Source organism: Malaclemys terrapin, chromosome 3, assembly GCF_027887155.1.
Source record: "Malaclemys terrapin pileata isolate rMalTer1 chromosome 3, rMalTer1.hap1, whole genome shotgun sequence".
Lineage (NCBI taxonomy): Eukaryota > Metazoa > Chordata > Testudines > Emydidae > Malaclemys > Malaclemys terrapin.
This window is the reverse complement of record NC_071507.1, coordinates 112811441-112827007: the sequence shown is the minus strand read 5'-3', so window position 1 is coordinate 112827007 and position 15567 is coordinate 112811441. Positions and strand designations below refer to the sequence as shown.

Genomic DNA, 15567 nt, shown 5'->3' with positions numbered 1-15567 from the left:
TTTCTTTTCCTTGCACTGCAGCATAGGCTTGAATCACTCTAGATGCGATATACCTACTTCATTAACCATCTGACTTGTTAAAGCACTTGCTATATTCTATTCTCCGGTTTGTTTTTGGTCATCACCCAGATTACACTTCCATTTCACTCCCTCAGGCCAAAGAACATTTGTGCACTGACATTATTGGTGATGTCAGAAGAACTCTGGCAAACACTGCCGCAAAACCAGAATGTTCTGTCTCCCACAATAATAGTATCTACAGTATTTTATTTATTTTTTAATGTTGAGGAGCCCAGTTCTACAAACCCTTCCTTATGTGAATAGTCATTACTCACATGAGTAGCCCCATTGACTCCATTAGGAGGATCAAGTCCCATGTGATGGACTGGGGGATTTAAAATTAAATCATAGATATTTAGAAACCAGAGTCTTTGCTCATCAGATTATAATAATTTTAATGCATTGTAGAGAAAATTAAAGGCTTAAACTATTTGGCAGTGTCTTTTTACCTCTAGGCTGTAATAAGTAAAAAACTACCTGACTCACTGACAAAGGTTCATCTGCACTTCGGTCATCTGATGACTTTGGAACTTCTAGTCTGTCGATGAAAGTCTGGAGTTCTTTCCTAAATGCCTTCATCTGTGCATTGATTCGATAAAGAAGCTCATGCTCCCGAATCCTACTGCCATCATCTTCTTCATCCATGAGTCCGAACAGATCCCCGTTGGCCACATAAATTCTTGCCTCCGTTATGATGGTACTCGTATCAGAAATCAGGCGATCTATCGTCTTGCCCAGTCGCTCGGCTTCAGAGCGGATGTCCTTCATCTGCTGCCGATCTGTGAAGCTCTTCTGCCACCCAGTTGGTGTAGGATAAAAAGACCTAGTGGGAGTCAGGCACCGGATATTGCGTACCTCCTCAGAGTCACTTTCCCCTCCAATGGGACCTTCCCTTTTGCGGTGCGGAGGGCGGGAATCATCATCACTTTCTTTTTTCCCTGCATCACTTTCAGCATCACTGTCTCTGGGGCTGCCCCGGATCCCAAGGTGAGAGGCCAAGTCATAGCGCTGCATGTTGGACATTAACACTCTGTTTTCATACTGAAGTTGCATGACTTTGCCACTGAGCTCATTGATTTGCATTCGGGCAGCTTTTAGCTCTTCTTGCAGTGCTTCTGTCTTGGCATTATCATGGTGCCTCGAGCTCTCATGGGTGCCAGACTTGTATTTGTATTTGTTTAGCTCTGTTGTGATGCGCTTGTTTTGTTCCTCCAGGTCAGCCAAGTTTCTCCTCAGCAATTCTGTCTCATCTTCAACTAGCTGCAAATGCTGCCGTAACTCTGAGAGAGATTCACTCTGTTCCCCCATGAGGGGATTTGCTGTTCCTGAGAAATCATCTCCTCTTAAATCATCAAGCTCTGCTTTCAGTCCTCTATTTTCTACTTCCAGTTCTACTATTTTCCTTCCAAGGATGTTGGCTTCTTCCTCTACTAATCTCAATCTAAGCTTGAGTTCTGCTTCCCTTGTGGTAGGTGGTCCTCCAGCTTCACCTTTTGGTAAGGGACTGTCTAGATCCCCATAAAATGATCTATATTTTTGAAGCTCATGTTCAAATCTGTCTTTCTCCTTATCAATTTTAGCCATTTTTTTCCTCATAAGGGCAGCTTCTTCTTTAACAAACTGCAACTGGCATTTCAGATCTTCGTTGTCCTCCTTAAAAAAAATGAAAATAATTTTATGTCAATAAAGAGCGCATCACTTGAAATCAAACACAGCTTTAAATTAAAAGGTTAACAATACAAGCACTATGCCATCAGAAGTTAAAATATGATTATAACAATTATTTTTCTACATCTGAAGATGAGATTAAGACAAAAAAGCCTGCTTTCTTTGCTATGAAAGCCTGCACTGTTCCCAGAAAACATACGTTTTCAGCACCCTTTCAAGAAAGACTAAGGTTTTATTGGCTCATGATGTGTGGAAAGTGAAAAGAGAGTGAGCGGATACTTTCTAAGCTTCATTACAAAAGGCTGAAAAACCAAAATTGAAAGTCAGTTAAATAAGACAACATATATATAAAGGAGTCTCAAAGTCCACACTCAAAGGGCCAAGTCCTGGAGTCCTGATTCAGATGAAACTCTTGTTGACTTCAATGGGAGTTTTGCCTTTCATCCAGATCCGACAAATTGTACTTCTGAGCCCATGCAGAGCCCTACTGCAGTCAATGCACTTGTAATGTTCTCAGTGCAGGATTGGGTCAGTTGTCAAGACTGCAGATTTGGGCCCAAGAGCCTTATATCCCATACAGCAGTATGATATAATACTAAACATCAAAACTAACAACAAAAACAAAGGGCCAGGTCCTCAGTTCATGTAAATTGGTGTAGCTCCACTGAAGCCTCAAGCGGAGGATCTGGGCTGTTATTACTTCAACATACCTCAGTGGGTGTCTGCTGTGACTTTTTTTCTGATTTCTGCAAGTCTTTGCTCCCTCTTCTTTTCAACGACAGCTACAAAAAAGAGAGATACATTGAACATGTCACTAATCATGTATCTAATTCAGTCCCCTTTTCTAAAACATACCAAATCACATACAATTATTTGGACTGCTTCTTCTAATTCCTGTAATATCACAAACAAGGGAAATAATTCTACCTTAAAATAACACAACATAAATGCTATACAAGGCATCGTAAAATAGTAACCACTCTTGGTTGCATTTTCAATATTCAGACATCAAAAAATAAAAACTTACAACATCCCCATGAGGTAGGTAATAAACTTATCATTATAACTCATATTGTACAGATGGGTAAATTAAGGCAAGGGGTGACATCCTGGCTTCATTGAAGTCAATGAAGTTCTTCCATTAACATCGATGGGGCCAGGATTTCACTCCGGGAGCTTAAGTGACTTCTGCCCAAGGCCAAAGAAGGAATCAGAAACAGGCAGTTCCCAGTGATCAGAAAATTAGGCCTCCCTGCTTTTATTTAAAAAAAAATTTTTAGCACTAGAGCTGGTGAAATAATTTGTTATGAATCAATTATCTGATGGGCTTAGTCCTCTCTTCTGTTCACTGTTTGTTTGCAAACCAATCCTGATGTCTGTAAAAGTATTAATTAGTCACAGGTATTAACCAAATTGTCTAGCTGGCCAATTTTCAAGTAGCAGAATATTTGCAAATGGTTCACTATTCACAGAGCAGGATGGGTCACGAAAGTCACATGATATTGTTTCTTCTATCTGATTAGATAACTGGAAGCTTTTAAATATGGGAATCATAGAAATGTAGGCCTGGAAGGGACCTCAATAGGTCATCTAGTCCAGTCCCCTGTACTGAAGCAGAACTAAGGTCTGGTCTACACTACAGAGTTAGGTCGATGCAAGGCAGCTTACGTCAACCTAACTATGGAAGTGTCTACACTTAAATTTCGCTCCCGCCAATGTAACTGCCCCGCTACGCAGACTTAATAACTCCACCTCCATGAGCGACGCAACGTCAAGGTTGATGTAGTTAGGTTGATGCAGTATCAGTGCAGACACTGCATTGCTTATGTCGACAGTTACTGGCTTTCAGGAACCAGCCCACAATGCCGCACACTGACAGTATAATACATACAAGCACTCCTGGTGAGGATGCACACCACTGACACAAGGAGTAAAGTAGACATGCACAAGTGATGTAATTACTGCAGCAGCTGTATGCCAAGGTAAGTTAAGTCAACTTAATTCTGAAGTGCAGACATGGCCTAAGTATTATCTAGACCAGGGGTTTTCAACCTTTTTCTTTCTGAGCCTCCCCCACCCAACATGCAATAAAAACTCCATGGCCCACCAGTGCCACAACTGCTTTTCTGCATATAAAAGCCAGGGCCAGCGTTAGTGGATAGCAAGCAGGGCAGTTGCCTAGGGCCCCATGCCACAGGGCCCCCCACAAAGCTACATTGCTCAGGCTTCAACTTCAGCCCCGGGTGGTGGGGCTCAGGGCCCTGGGCTTCAGCCCCAGGTGGTGGGGCTTTGGCTTTCTGCCCTGGGCCACAGCAAGTCTAATTCTGACCCTGTTTGGCGGACCCCCTGAAACCTGCCCGAGGCCCACTAGGGAGTCCCGGATCCCTGGTTGAGAACCACTGATCTAGACCATACCTGACAGGTATTTGTCTAAACTGTCCTTAAAAACCTCCAATGACGGAGATTCCACAATCTCACTAGGTAATTTGTTCTAGTGCTTAATTACCTTTACAGTTAGGAAGCTTTTGCTAATGTCTAACCTACATCTGCCTTGCTTCAATTTAAGGCCATTACATTTTGTCCTGTCCTCAGTGGTTAAGGAGCACAATTTATCACACTTATCTTTAAATCAACCTTTTACATGCTTGAAGACTGTTATCATGTCCCCTTTCAATCTTCTCTTCTCCAGACTAAACAAACAAAATTTTTTCAATCTTTCCTTGTAAGTCATATTTTCTAGACCTTTAATCATTTTTGTTGCTCTCCTTTGGACTTTCCCCAATTTGTCCACATCTTTAGCGAAATGTGGTGCCCAGAACTGGACACAGTACTCCAATTGAGCCTTTTAAGTGCTGAGTAGAGTGGAAGAATTACTTCTCATGTCTTGCTGACAACACTCCAGCTAATACAGCCCAGGATGATGTTTGCTTTTTTTGCAACAGTGTTACATTGACACATATTTGACACATATAGTGATCCACTATAACTCACAGTACTCCTTCCTAGGCAGGCATTTCCCATTTTGTATGTGTGCAACTGATTATTCTTTCTTAAGTGGAGTACTTTGCATTTGTCCTTATTGAATTTCATCCTATTTATTTCAGATCATTTCTTCAGTTTGTCAAGAATTCTAAACCTGTCCTCCAAAGTGCTTGCAATCCCTCCCAGCTTGGTATCATCCTCTATAAGCAAACTCTATAAGCATACTCTCTATGCCATTATCTAAATCATTTATGAAGATATTGAACAGAACCAGACACAGGACAGATCCCTGCAGAACCCCACTCAATATGCCTTTCCAGCTTGAGTGTGAACCATTGATAACTACTCTCTGACTATGCTTTTTCAACCAGTTGTGCACCACCTTACAGTAGGTTAATCAAGGCTGTATTTCTCTAGTTTGTTCATGAGAAGGTTATGTTAGACAGTATCAAAAGCCTTACTAAAGTTGAGATATATCACATCTACTGCTTTCCCCATCCACAAGGCTTGTTACCTTGTCAAAGAAGGATATTAGGTTGGTTTGACATGATTTTGTCTTGACAAATCCATGTTGATTTTCCTTATTTTCCAATAGGTCAGGGGAGGGCGAACTACAGCCTGCGGGCCAGATCCAGCTTGTCTGGGCTTTCAGTCCGGCCCACGAGATTGCCAGACCCATGGCACAGCGGGGCTAAGGCAGGCTCCCTGCCTGCCCTGGCTGCACGCTGCTCCCGGAAGCAGCCAGCACCACGTCCGTGTGGCCCCTAGGGTGGGGGGGGAGGAGGCAGAGAGCTCTGTGTGCTGCCCTCGCCTGCAAGTACCGCCCCCTGCAGCTCCCATTGGCTGGGAACAGTGAACGCCACCCCACCCACAGGAGCCACTGCCGAACATGCTGGTCACTTCCGGGAGCAGCATGGGGCCAGGGCGGCTGCCTTAGCTCCGCTGCGCACCACTGTCACCCCAGAGCAGCTCAAGGTAAGTGGCGCCAGGATGGAGCCTGCACCCTGAACCCTTCCTGCACCCCGCACCCCAACCCCCTGCCCTGAGCCCGCTAAGCCCCTGCTTTGAGCCCCCACTGCACCCTTATCCCCTGCCCTGAGCACCCTCCCGCACTCTGCACCCCCCCTGCACCCCAACCCCCTGCCCTGAGCCACCTGCTGCACCCTGCACCCCTCCTGCACCCCAACCCCTTGCCCTGAGCCCCTTCCTGCACACCGCACCCCCTCCCGCACTCTGCACCCCCTCCTGTACCCGAACTCCCTGCCCTAGCCCTACATTCATGGCCCTGCATACAATTTCCCCACCCAGATGTGGCCCTCGGGCCAAAAAGCTTGCCCACCCCTGCTCTAGGTGCTTATAAATTAATTGTTTGATTATTTGCTTCATTATGTTTCTGTGTACCAAAGCTAAGCTGACTGTTCTATATCACCCTGAGTTGTCCTTATTCTCCTTTTTATCAATAGGTACTAAATATTTGCCCTTTTCTAGTCGTCTGGGATCTCTCTCATCAGCTACGAGTTCTCAAAGATAATCGCTAATGGCTCAGAGATCTCTTCAGCCAGTTTCTTAAGTATTCTAGGATGTAGCTGATCAGGTCCTGCTGCCTGGAAGACATCTAACTTGTTATTTTCCTATTTTAGCCTCAGAGCCTATGTATGTTAGTCATCCAATCACTACTAATGTTTTTGGTGAAAACTGAAACAAAAAGGGCATTTAACACTTTGGCCACTGCTGTGTTTCTGTTATCTTTCCCTCCTCGTTGAGGATTCGTAAATAAGTAATGGGTCAGATCTTGGTCTCTGCACTGGCTGCTCTGCTCTGCCCCATCAGCGTAAAGCAGCCAGAGAGCTGGTAGATCTGGCCATCTGAGTATTTTCCCTGCCTGGGAAATCTCTGGATGGCATATAGGGAGCTTACTAGCTCCTATGCCATGCCTCCTCCCCCCACATACACTACTTCAGGGGGTGTGGCTGGGAAAAAGCAGGTATGGCCATCACAACCTTCTTGATCTCTGGCTATTGGGGCCTCCAGATGTAAGTTACAATAGCCCCTGTGGCTGCTCTGAGTTACGCCAGGGACCAGATAGGTCCCCAGACAGCTCAGAAATTAGAGGAGAACAAAAATGGTTTCAGTTCACTTTGGTCACCCACACACGCATAGTCCTGAACTAAAAATCTAGCCCAATAAGTAGAGAACAGTCTTGTTTGTGAATAGGTGCCCATGTCTGCATATAAATATGAGTATTCATATAAAAATCGCTACTCCCTAAATGTTATGTGAACAAAAACTTGCAAATAGTGAACTAAGAGGGCTATGAGCATGAGCATACCAGGTTTTCTGAATTAGAATACATGTCTATAAACATTATTTTTACAGTATTTCACCAATCCTAGTTAAAACCGCTATAAATAAAATTGTATAAATGCCTTCATAAAGCTCATTCCTGGATGTATTAACTTATAAACCACAAAACTGGTCAACTCTAATATAATGGGTTATTCTGCTTGCTTCTGAAATGTAGAATAGGGAGAGGAAAGAAGGAAAGTGTGTATCTGTAGCTCACAGTAGGGGTCTCATTCTCTCCTTGCGGCTGGTTTACATAACAGATTAATGAGTTGGCTACAGCTGCCCATTAGGGGGCTTAGTCTCTCAGCTCAAGCAGTAGACACTCATGCTTCTAGTGCTGAAGGCCCCAGGTTCAAACCCAGCTAACACGTCCACAAAGATTCCACAGGCACAGACTGGGGCTTATGGCTACCAATGATGAAAGGTCCATTAGTAAGGAGGTGATTGTAGTGAGAAACAGCCGCAACCACCTCACTGTCATCAAGGGCAAATACAACCCGGCAAGTGGATGGCACTAGCTGGGAAGGGCACCCAGGGGATGTGCCAATTCAGAATATCCCTGCTGCAGAGTGGAGAGTGGGCAGGCTAAGACCTGGCATTACACTTTGGAACTATCTCTTGCAGAAAAACTAAGGCAGATGTTCAAATTAATGGATTCAAGGATGGATAAGGGATGGACCTTGAGAGGTTCAGCTTCACATTAAGTTTTATCAAAGGAAAGTCCCCACAAGCAAACCGATTGCATTAGTACACCTCTACCTCGATATAACGCTGTCCTCGGGAGCCAAAAAATCTTACTGCGTTATAGGTGAAACTGTATTATATCAAACTTGCTTTGATCTGCCAGAGTGCGCAGCCCCGCCCCCCTGGAGCACTGCTTTACCGTGTTATATCGGAGTAGAGGTGTACTAAAAGCCTTCACACAACAGATCCTTGCCAATGCTGCCCACTGATAAAATACTAGGAGTACTAAAAATATAGTTCTTCTTCATCACCTAATCTCATCTTTTCCATCTCCCAGAGCTCAGCACCTCTCCAGATATACAGAAGTGCTGAAATCAGGGCCGGCTCCAGGCACCAGCCCTCCAAGCATGTGCTTGGGGCGGCACCTGGAGGGGGGCGGCACTCACCCAGGGAAAGCGGGGCCAAGGCCGGGCTTGCCGCCCTCCTCCCGGCGCTCCGGCCAGTCGGGGAGAGCGGAGCCCCGGCCGGGCTCGCCGCCCTCCCCCGGGGCTCCGGCCGGCAGGGGAGAGCGGGGCCGCGGCCGGGCTCGCCACCCTCCCCCCGGCGCTCTGGCCAGCCGGGGAGAGCGGTGCCATGGCGGGCTCTCCGCCCTCCCCTGCCGTGCTCCCCGCCGGGAGGGGTGGGGGGAGGCTTTTTTGCCTGGGGTGGCAAAAAAGCCAGAGCTGGCCCTGGCTGAAATGCTGAGTTCCAACTTCTCCACTAGGCCCCCCAGCTTCTAATTAAAGACAAGGGCTGTCTGAAAATATTCTCACAACAAATAAAACTGGCCAAAAAAAACCCTCATCCAATTTTTCCAGGTTTGAGAAAAGCTATAAACATGTTTACTCTTGCCTCACATTTTTAACAAACATTAAAGTTATTTTTGGTAGCCAGGATTCTAATATTTGAATAACAACAATAACTTGCTTTTATAGATTGCCTTTCATTCTGCTTGTCTCAAATTTTAGCTATATCCAATGCTCATATCATCCTCTACTGAAATGAAGCAGCTATTTAACAGCACACAGCAACACTATATAATTTTATAGCAGAAAGCAACAAAGAATACCACATATACAATTAAAATTGGAGGAGTGATTTGAGTAGTTAGATTGTGCCCAATTGGAATTTGGGTGGGACACTGGGATTAACACCCATTCTCCTGTGAAAAGTACCATGGGCAATTTAATGACCACAGGAGGTCAAAACCTCAGTTTTATAACTCCTCTGAACATAAGAACATAATAATGGCCATACTGGGTGAGACCAAAGGTCCATCTAGCCCAGTATCCTGTCTTCCATCAGTGGCCACTGCCAGGTGCCCCAGAGAGAATGAACAGAACAGGCAATCATCGCGTGATCCAAAGCTGACCTCTTCAAAAAACACAGTGCACTCTAACAACATGTCAGAGCATTGATCCAATACAGACGCTGAAGAGAGAATGTCATCTACTGACTACCAAACACTATATCTTACAGTCCCCGAATAATAAATTCAACAGGATATTTCAATAGGATTGATAGCAATTTAGAATGTCTACACATACCTGCCATCATTTTATTTTCATATTTCATACTTTTAAAAAACATAGATCCTATTTTCAATGTGTGAAATTATCTACTGCTGCTAACAGATATTTTACTTAATGGAAACTGAACATAAAATAATTAGGGACTGAATAAAAAACACTGGACAAACTAAAAATGTCCTCCCTCTCCATGGAATCAGATTCCTCATGTTATCTTTCTTTGGGCCCCAAATGGAAGGAGAGAAAGAGTTTGGGGGAGGCACCTCACGGTGACAAAGAGAGTCGTGATTTAGGGTCAGGAAGCAGAGAGAGTGTTTTGGGTAAAAAAGGAGATGGGCTAGGATTGAAAGAAGTGAGAGAAAATACAGGAGGGCAAAATAGAAAAAGGAAAAATACATTTAAGAGCAAGGCAAATAAAAAAATAACAAATGGAGATGCTTGGAGCCTGATTTTCAGACTATGACCTCCATTTGGCACATATAAGATTTTATGCATATACCCTATGTATGCACTTTTGGTGCACTAACACCTGACAAGATAGATTATAGATTCTGTCACTTCCATGTGCAGAATTGTCATGTGCAAAATCTATTTGTCCACAATAGTTATGCACATGAATTCCTTTAGGATATATTTCTCTACTTATCTCCATTCTTTTCCTTTGGCTGGATTACATCACCACAAGATGCAATGCAGCAGCATCCAAATCACACCCCCAACTGCTTCTCAACTGCAGCAACAGACCTAGCACCAATATTTCAAAGCTGGTTTCTAACTTTATTGGTCTGAAATGTAATTTTTGTGCTCAAAAATATTTTTCCTCAATAATTTGAAAACTGTTCTCAATATTTTTGTGCATTCTTATAGCAAGAACAAAATATTTCCCTAAAACAACAAATATTATTGCTAGTAGGGAATTAACAATGTGTTTATTGCTAATGAAAATATTAAACCAGTTGAACTTTTTTTTTAACATGTCCCTCAAGATTTTTCAAGTGTACTTTAGATAAAACGTAGTCAGGGATTGTTACACAAAACTAACATCATTTAAAAAAATCTACCATTGTATTTAACACTTATGATCCAAAAAGATGACAAACTAAATAAATAATTGATTTAGTTTGAAGATCAATTTAGTATACTTTGATTTTTTAAATGTGTTTGTCAGACAGATTTATAATGAAAATTGATTAAGGATATTTCTGGAATACCTGATGAAAAATTATGTATCTGAAGTGGAAAAGACTGAGATATGGTCTACCAAATGGTGACTACACCGAGGATTTTAGGGAACTCTCCCACTAGCGATTAGCAGCTCCACCAGAATTAGCTTCAGTGGGAGCACTAAACTGGCTGTTAGCATTTTTATAGCCTGTTGAGTAACCCTGCTCAGAGCAAGTCTAGAAGACATGCAGGTAAAACTTCACCACTTTATCAGGGCTGAGCAGCTGAAGCCAACCACATGAGAAACCACCATAACATAGAGGGATTTGTGGGTGGCATAGGGCTGCCATAACGTTCCCACTTCATCCCTGCCCCCATCTTCAGCCAGCACAGATGTCATGGCCAGGGAAAAAGGAATGCAGTTCTCTTACACCTAAGCAATCCTTGGCTGTTGTAATAACTTCTTGGAGCCACTGGAAGTTAGAGCTGGCTTTAAGCCATCTTTGCACTCCCCGATATTGGTGCATCTGTGTACCATGCTGGTCTCTAGGCTGCTCTAATTTGCACTTACTGACCAGCCTCGCACAGAGTTGCCCCAAGTTCAGGGAAAGGCAAAGTTGGTTAAAGTCACCTTTGCACTCTTCCCCCAACTCCTGACTTGCTCTGAGCACTTCTTGCCAGGCCCTGGGATCTTACCCTGAATAGACACGAGAATTGAAATAATCACTTTACTATCATCCATTAAAAAAATCAAATGAACCGGTATTAGAAACTGAATGGATCCTCTCCAGGCTGGTGACTGAAAATACATTCTACCCTCAAAATAATATGTTTTAAAATGTCCATTTCATTCCTAAAGTTTATCAGCCTTCCAAGACAAGGGCCACACTCCTAATAAACTATCTCAATCACCATGCTGGGCAACCTGCCAGCAACATACCCAGGGCACTTGCTTTGTCTCTGATGGGCACAAGCCTACATATCCTACCAATCCAGTGTTCTGCCCAACTCAAGGGCAATGTCCTGTGTATTTCAGTACCTTGCCTGCTCACAAGAATGAAGCAGGGAGGTAGCACAGAGGGATATTAAGAAATGCACGTGAATATTCATACCCAGGAACTGAACAGAAAGTTGCTAGGTCTAGTTATAGCCCTAACAGCCCTATCAGTGTCCTCTTAATATTAAAAATGGCATATGTTACATTCATCACTGGAGAAGGAAATGGAATGCAGGTGGCCTTAACCAGGAAGAGATAAATAGCTCAATGTAGTCATTTAAACTAGTTGAAGCCAATATCCCACTTCAGAAGAAAGGGGCACGGGGTTTCTTCAGCTATTTATATTTTACATGTGCTTTGTTTTAAATTATTTTATTTATTATTTTCAGATTCATTCATATCTGAATATCATAGTTACCTGTTGATTAAATTGAGAAAATTTCAAAAAGAGAAAATATACAGCAAAATTTACAATCTAGCTAACAAAGCCCTCAAAACATTTTGGGCCAGTCACACAAACAGCTAAAGCATTGCTCATAAAATAAGCAAAGATAGCAGTGTAGCCATGCAAAAAAATTTCTATCGTTAGTGTGAAATGAAATAGTACACCAACACCTAGCATACTTTCATTTGCATTTTTATCTGTTTTTTCAGAAACTGATGCAAAAACTCAGAGAAATGAGACATGAAAGTCAGCTTTACCAGCCTCTGTACATGTGCTAGCCATGCAGCATACCCAATTCTGATTTCTGTTGCTTGTGACCATGCACTTTCTGCTCAAGCAGAGTTCAGCACAGTGGTGAAAGAGAAGTCTTCTTTTCTTCCAGAGGCTATACCCCTTGTAACTGACCACCAAACCTTTCAACTGATCAAGAACTGGTGATTAAATTCAAAGAAAGATACATCTAGCCATACTCAACTGAACCAGATTAAGGTTGACGGTCACCACGAACACAATCCCCTAATCCTGGAGTGCACAGGCAAATCTCAGAGTGCAGTGACTCCTTTGAACTGAAATGCCTGGCACTTGGTAGAACAGAGACTATGGTAAACTTGTTTCCTTGTGCTCTCCCAGTCTGTCTGTTATATCTACCCGTTGTCTCTTGTCTTAACGTGTAAAAGTGTAAGATCTGTGGGACAGAGACTGTCTTTTTATCCTGTGTTTGTATACTGCCTATCAAACCCACTGTGTAGGATGAATACAGCCTCAGGAGATGCACAATGCTGCTTTGTCAAAACTACACAAGGTGGCTGGTTGGTGAATTTATGTAGTTATAGATCCACCGATCTTGCAGCGACTCAAAAAGAACCATCTGCGCTATATTTGTACAGCACTAAGAGGCCTCAGCCCACATTGGGGCCTTTGAACACTACCATGACGCAAATACATACATAATAAAATAATAAATAAAATAAAATAATACATAAATAAATAAATAATAATAGGAAAGAGGAAGCCCCAGGAAGCTGTGTTCCATAGCTTCCTACAACGCGCGCGCACATACACACACACACACACACAGTGGAACTGCCTGAGATCCACCGTGTTCAGGGCCAATAGGAGATCAGGCAGATTTGTAGATAGATCTTACAGACTGCAGACCTCTGCACAAGAAGGCCAGTAGAGCTGAATCCTCCAATGCCGGCAATTGGATCTAGATAATTTTCCACAAACCGAAAAAATATGAAATATAGAGAGACTTTGAAGGAGGGCCTTTTCATCAGTTTTGTTTGCTCCCGCTATTTGCTTCTCTTTATTTTCTGTTCCAAGTTGGGAGTCTAATGAAGGCATAGTCTGTTGAACTTCAAGCCACAGTATTCTCAGGCCTAACAGCACCTCCTAGATAGGCCTGGATATGAATCCTTGCCTGCTCACCAGATCCTGTCCCAACTGGACAGAGGGACCTCTTTATTATGTGGGAATTGGAAAGAATTGGGCCTCACCTCTTGATTCAACCTTCCACACTGCACACAGAGAGACCACAAGGGGACACTGCTTGCCTATGGAAAGAGCCATCTCTCTCCTTAATTGACAACAATCACCACCCACCTGTTGCCTGATCCTAAGGAGGGGCTGGCTTTTTCTTTTTCTTCCTCTGTCTTCTCTGCTGTCTGTGTTTGGTTTTGGGAGGACTGGTTTGACAAAACTAATAGCTAGGAATATTTTCCATCATATAACAAAAGGGAATAAAACAAGCTGGTTTTGTAACGTGCCTTTTCCCCCACATGTTTAAGCTAATGAAGACAGTGCGTCAGACTCTTCAGAGCATAGTAGGCAGTTTGTCCCGCTTCATCAGTGTAATCCTGCCACTATCCAATAAAGTCATTGCAGTGGTGGCACAGTGAGTTCAGGAGGCATGGTACAGGAAAACCAAGTACTGTCAGGTGCAAAAAGATGTCATACTGATCCTCACCTTTCTGCCTGGTGCAAAACAGATGCATATTAGCAGTGGTATTTTCAGCAGCCTTAAGGATAATCTAATATACCATGTAAAGGGCTCCCCTAGCTATGAATGTGAAAAGTTCATTTTGACAATAGGCAGCTCAGTGTAGAGATCTTGATCACTGGTAATGCACTGCTAACCTAGATACCCTAAGCAATCATCTGGCTTCTCACCTATTGCCACAAAGGTCACTAAAAAAGCAGATCACTTGCAAAATAGTGCAGTAGAACTCATCAAAATCTCTCTCTCCCACATTACTGGTGATCTGCCTTAGAGTGATACAATGTATGCAACGGCAGACACATGGTCCAGGCTAAGTCTATATACAGAACACTACTATAATGTGGAATTAGGAACAGCCACATGTAAGGGCACCTGGCAGAACCTGGATACTGCAGGAAAAAAAGAAGAAAAAAAGGCTTTGGAATGCAGTGTGTTCAAACTTGAAACAAAAGGATGGGTTTGATATCAGAATACGTTGCCAACTCAGCATTTCCATCAAATCTCCACAGAGAGTTCCCGATTATGTAGCACTGCCATGCGTACCATGTAGAGAAAGTAGTCACTCCTAAAATGGAATTCATTGCGGAGACTTTGTGGACTAGTAGGAGTGTTCTTGTACGGCATATCCATTGCTTTCTGGGCTTATTTACAGTTACTGGCCAGGATGCAAAGGCATTTTTGGTGCCTCATCTTGTACGGCTTCAGCTCCCAAGTGTCCGGATGCTCTACAGTTCAGTATACAGTTATGACTAGCCATTCTAATGTGAGAGGGATCCCAGGTGCTCTCCCAACAACATAGTTACTGCATATATGACATGGCTGCATAATAGCTAGACCGGTATCACTATGACACTGATAGGCTGGGGCCCCACTTAGGGAGACACCAAACAGACAGCGTATCCGAGCTGGTAATTGTGAGTAAGAACTGAAACGAACAATACACTTGTACAAGATTCAGAATTGTGCTGCTACCAAAGCGTCACATCCTCCATAATGTACTGTGCACTAAATAGGAGTCATGTTATTTTACTTGTTGGGTTGAAGAAGTTCCATAGCGGAGTTGTTTGTAGCAAAATGTGGTCAGGTCTGAGAGAGTGCATGCCATCTGTACCCCTTCTACAGGCTCTTGTTGTAAATTCTTTTTTTGTATACTCAGTTTTTCAAAAATCATCAATAGACCAGGTTTGAATGCTCACCACCTGCTAATGAGAACCAGCTTGTGTTCATGCAACTTTGTTAATTCTATCACAGTAGAGACTGCAGCACAGCATGCAGACAATACTCATAAGTACTCTGACCACAACATAAATCACAGATCACTGCGAATGCACATGCATGTGCATACTGATGCAAAGTACATCATGTTAACTTGCCTGCGCTAATTAATTCCCCCTTCGGCATAAAAAAAGTACACAGATATGCAATAGCCGGCCTAGAAGACAGCAGATGCACCAAGACAACCAGAGAAAGAGCTTAGCACAAAACATATAAACTATCACTGGTCACTTTACTCCTAATGTGGTCACCATACCACTGCTACTTCTCACTGTAGATGGTGCACTATAAGGGAAACACATTAGTGGTCAACCAACAAGAAAAAAATTTCCCCATTGGTCTGATGAATGGTCTGACGACTTGGGTTTCCCACCCC

General features: G+C 43.3%; 1 protein-coding gene across 2 annotated transcripts in view; it reads right to left on the bottom strand.

Moving 5' to 3' along the window:
• Nucleotides 1-15567, bottom strand: part of SOGA3 (SOGA family member 3) — a 77523-nt gene that overhangs the window by 36186 nt on the left and 25770 nt on the right. Inside the window, exons 4-5 of one of the 2 annotated variants that reach the window (XM_054023226.1) lie at nt 2439-2510; nt 538-1713 (exon numbers count right to left, since the gene is read on the bottom strand). In XM_054023226.1, the coding sequence (XP_053879201.1) occupies nt 538-1713; nt 2439-2510 (1248 nt within the window). The remainder of the gene's footprint in view (nt 1-537; nt 1714-2438; nt 2511-15567) is intronic. The other variant, XM_054023225.1, reaches the window with a different exon arrangement.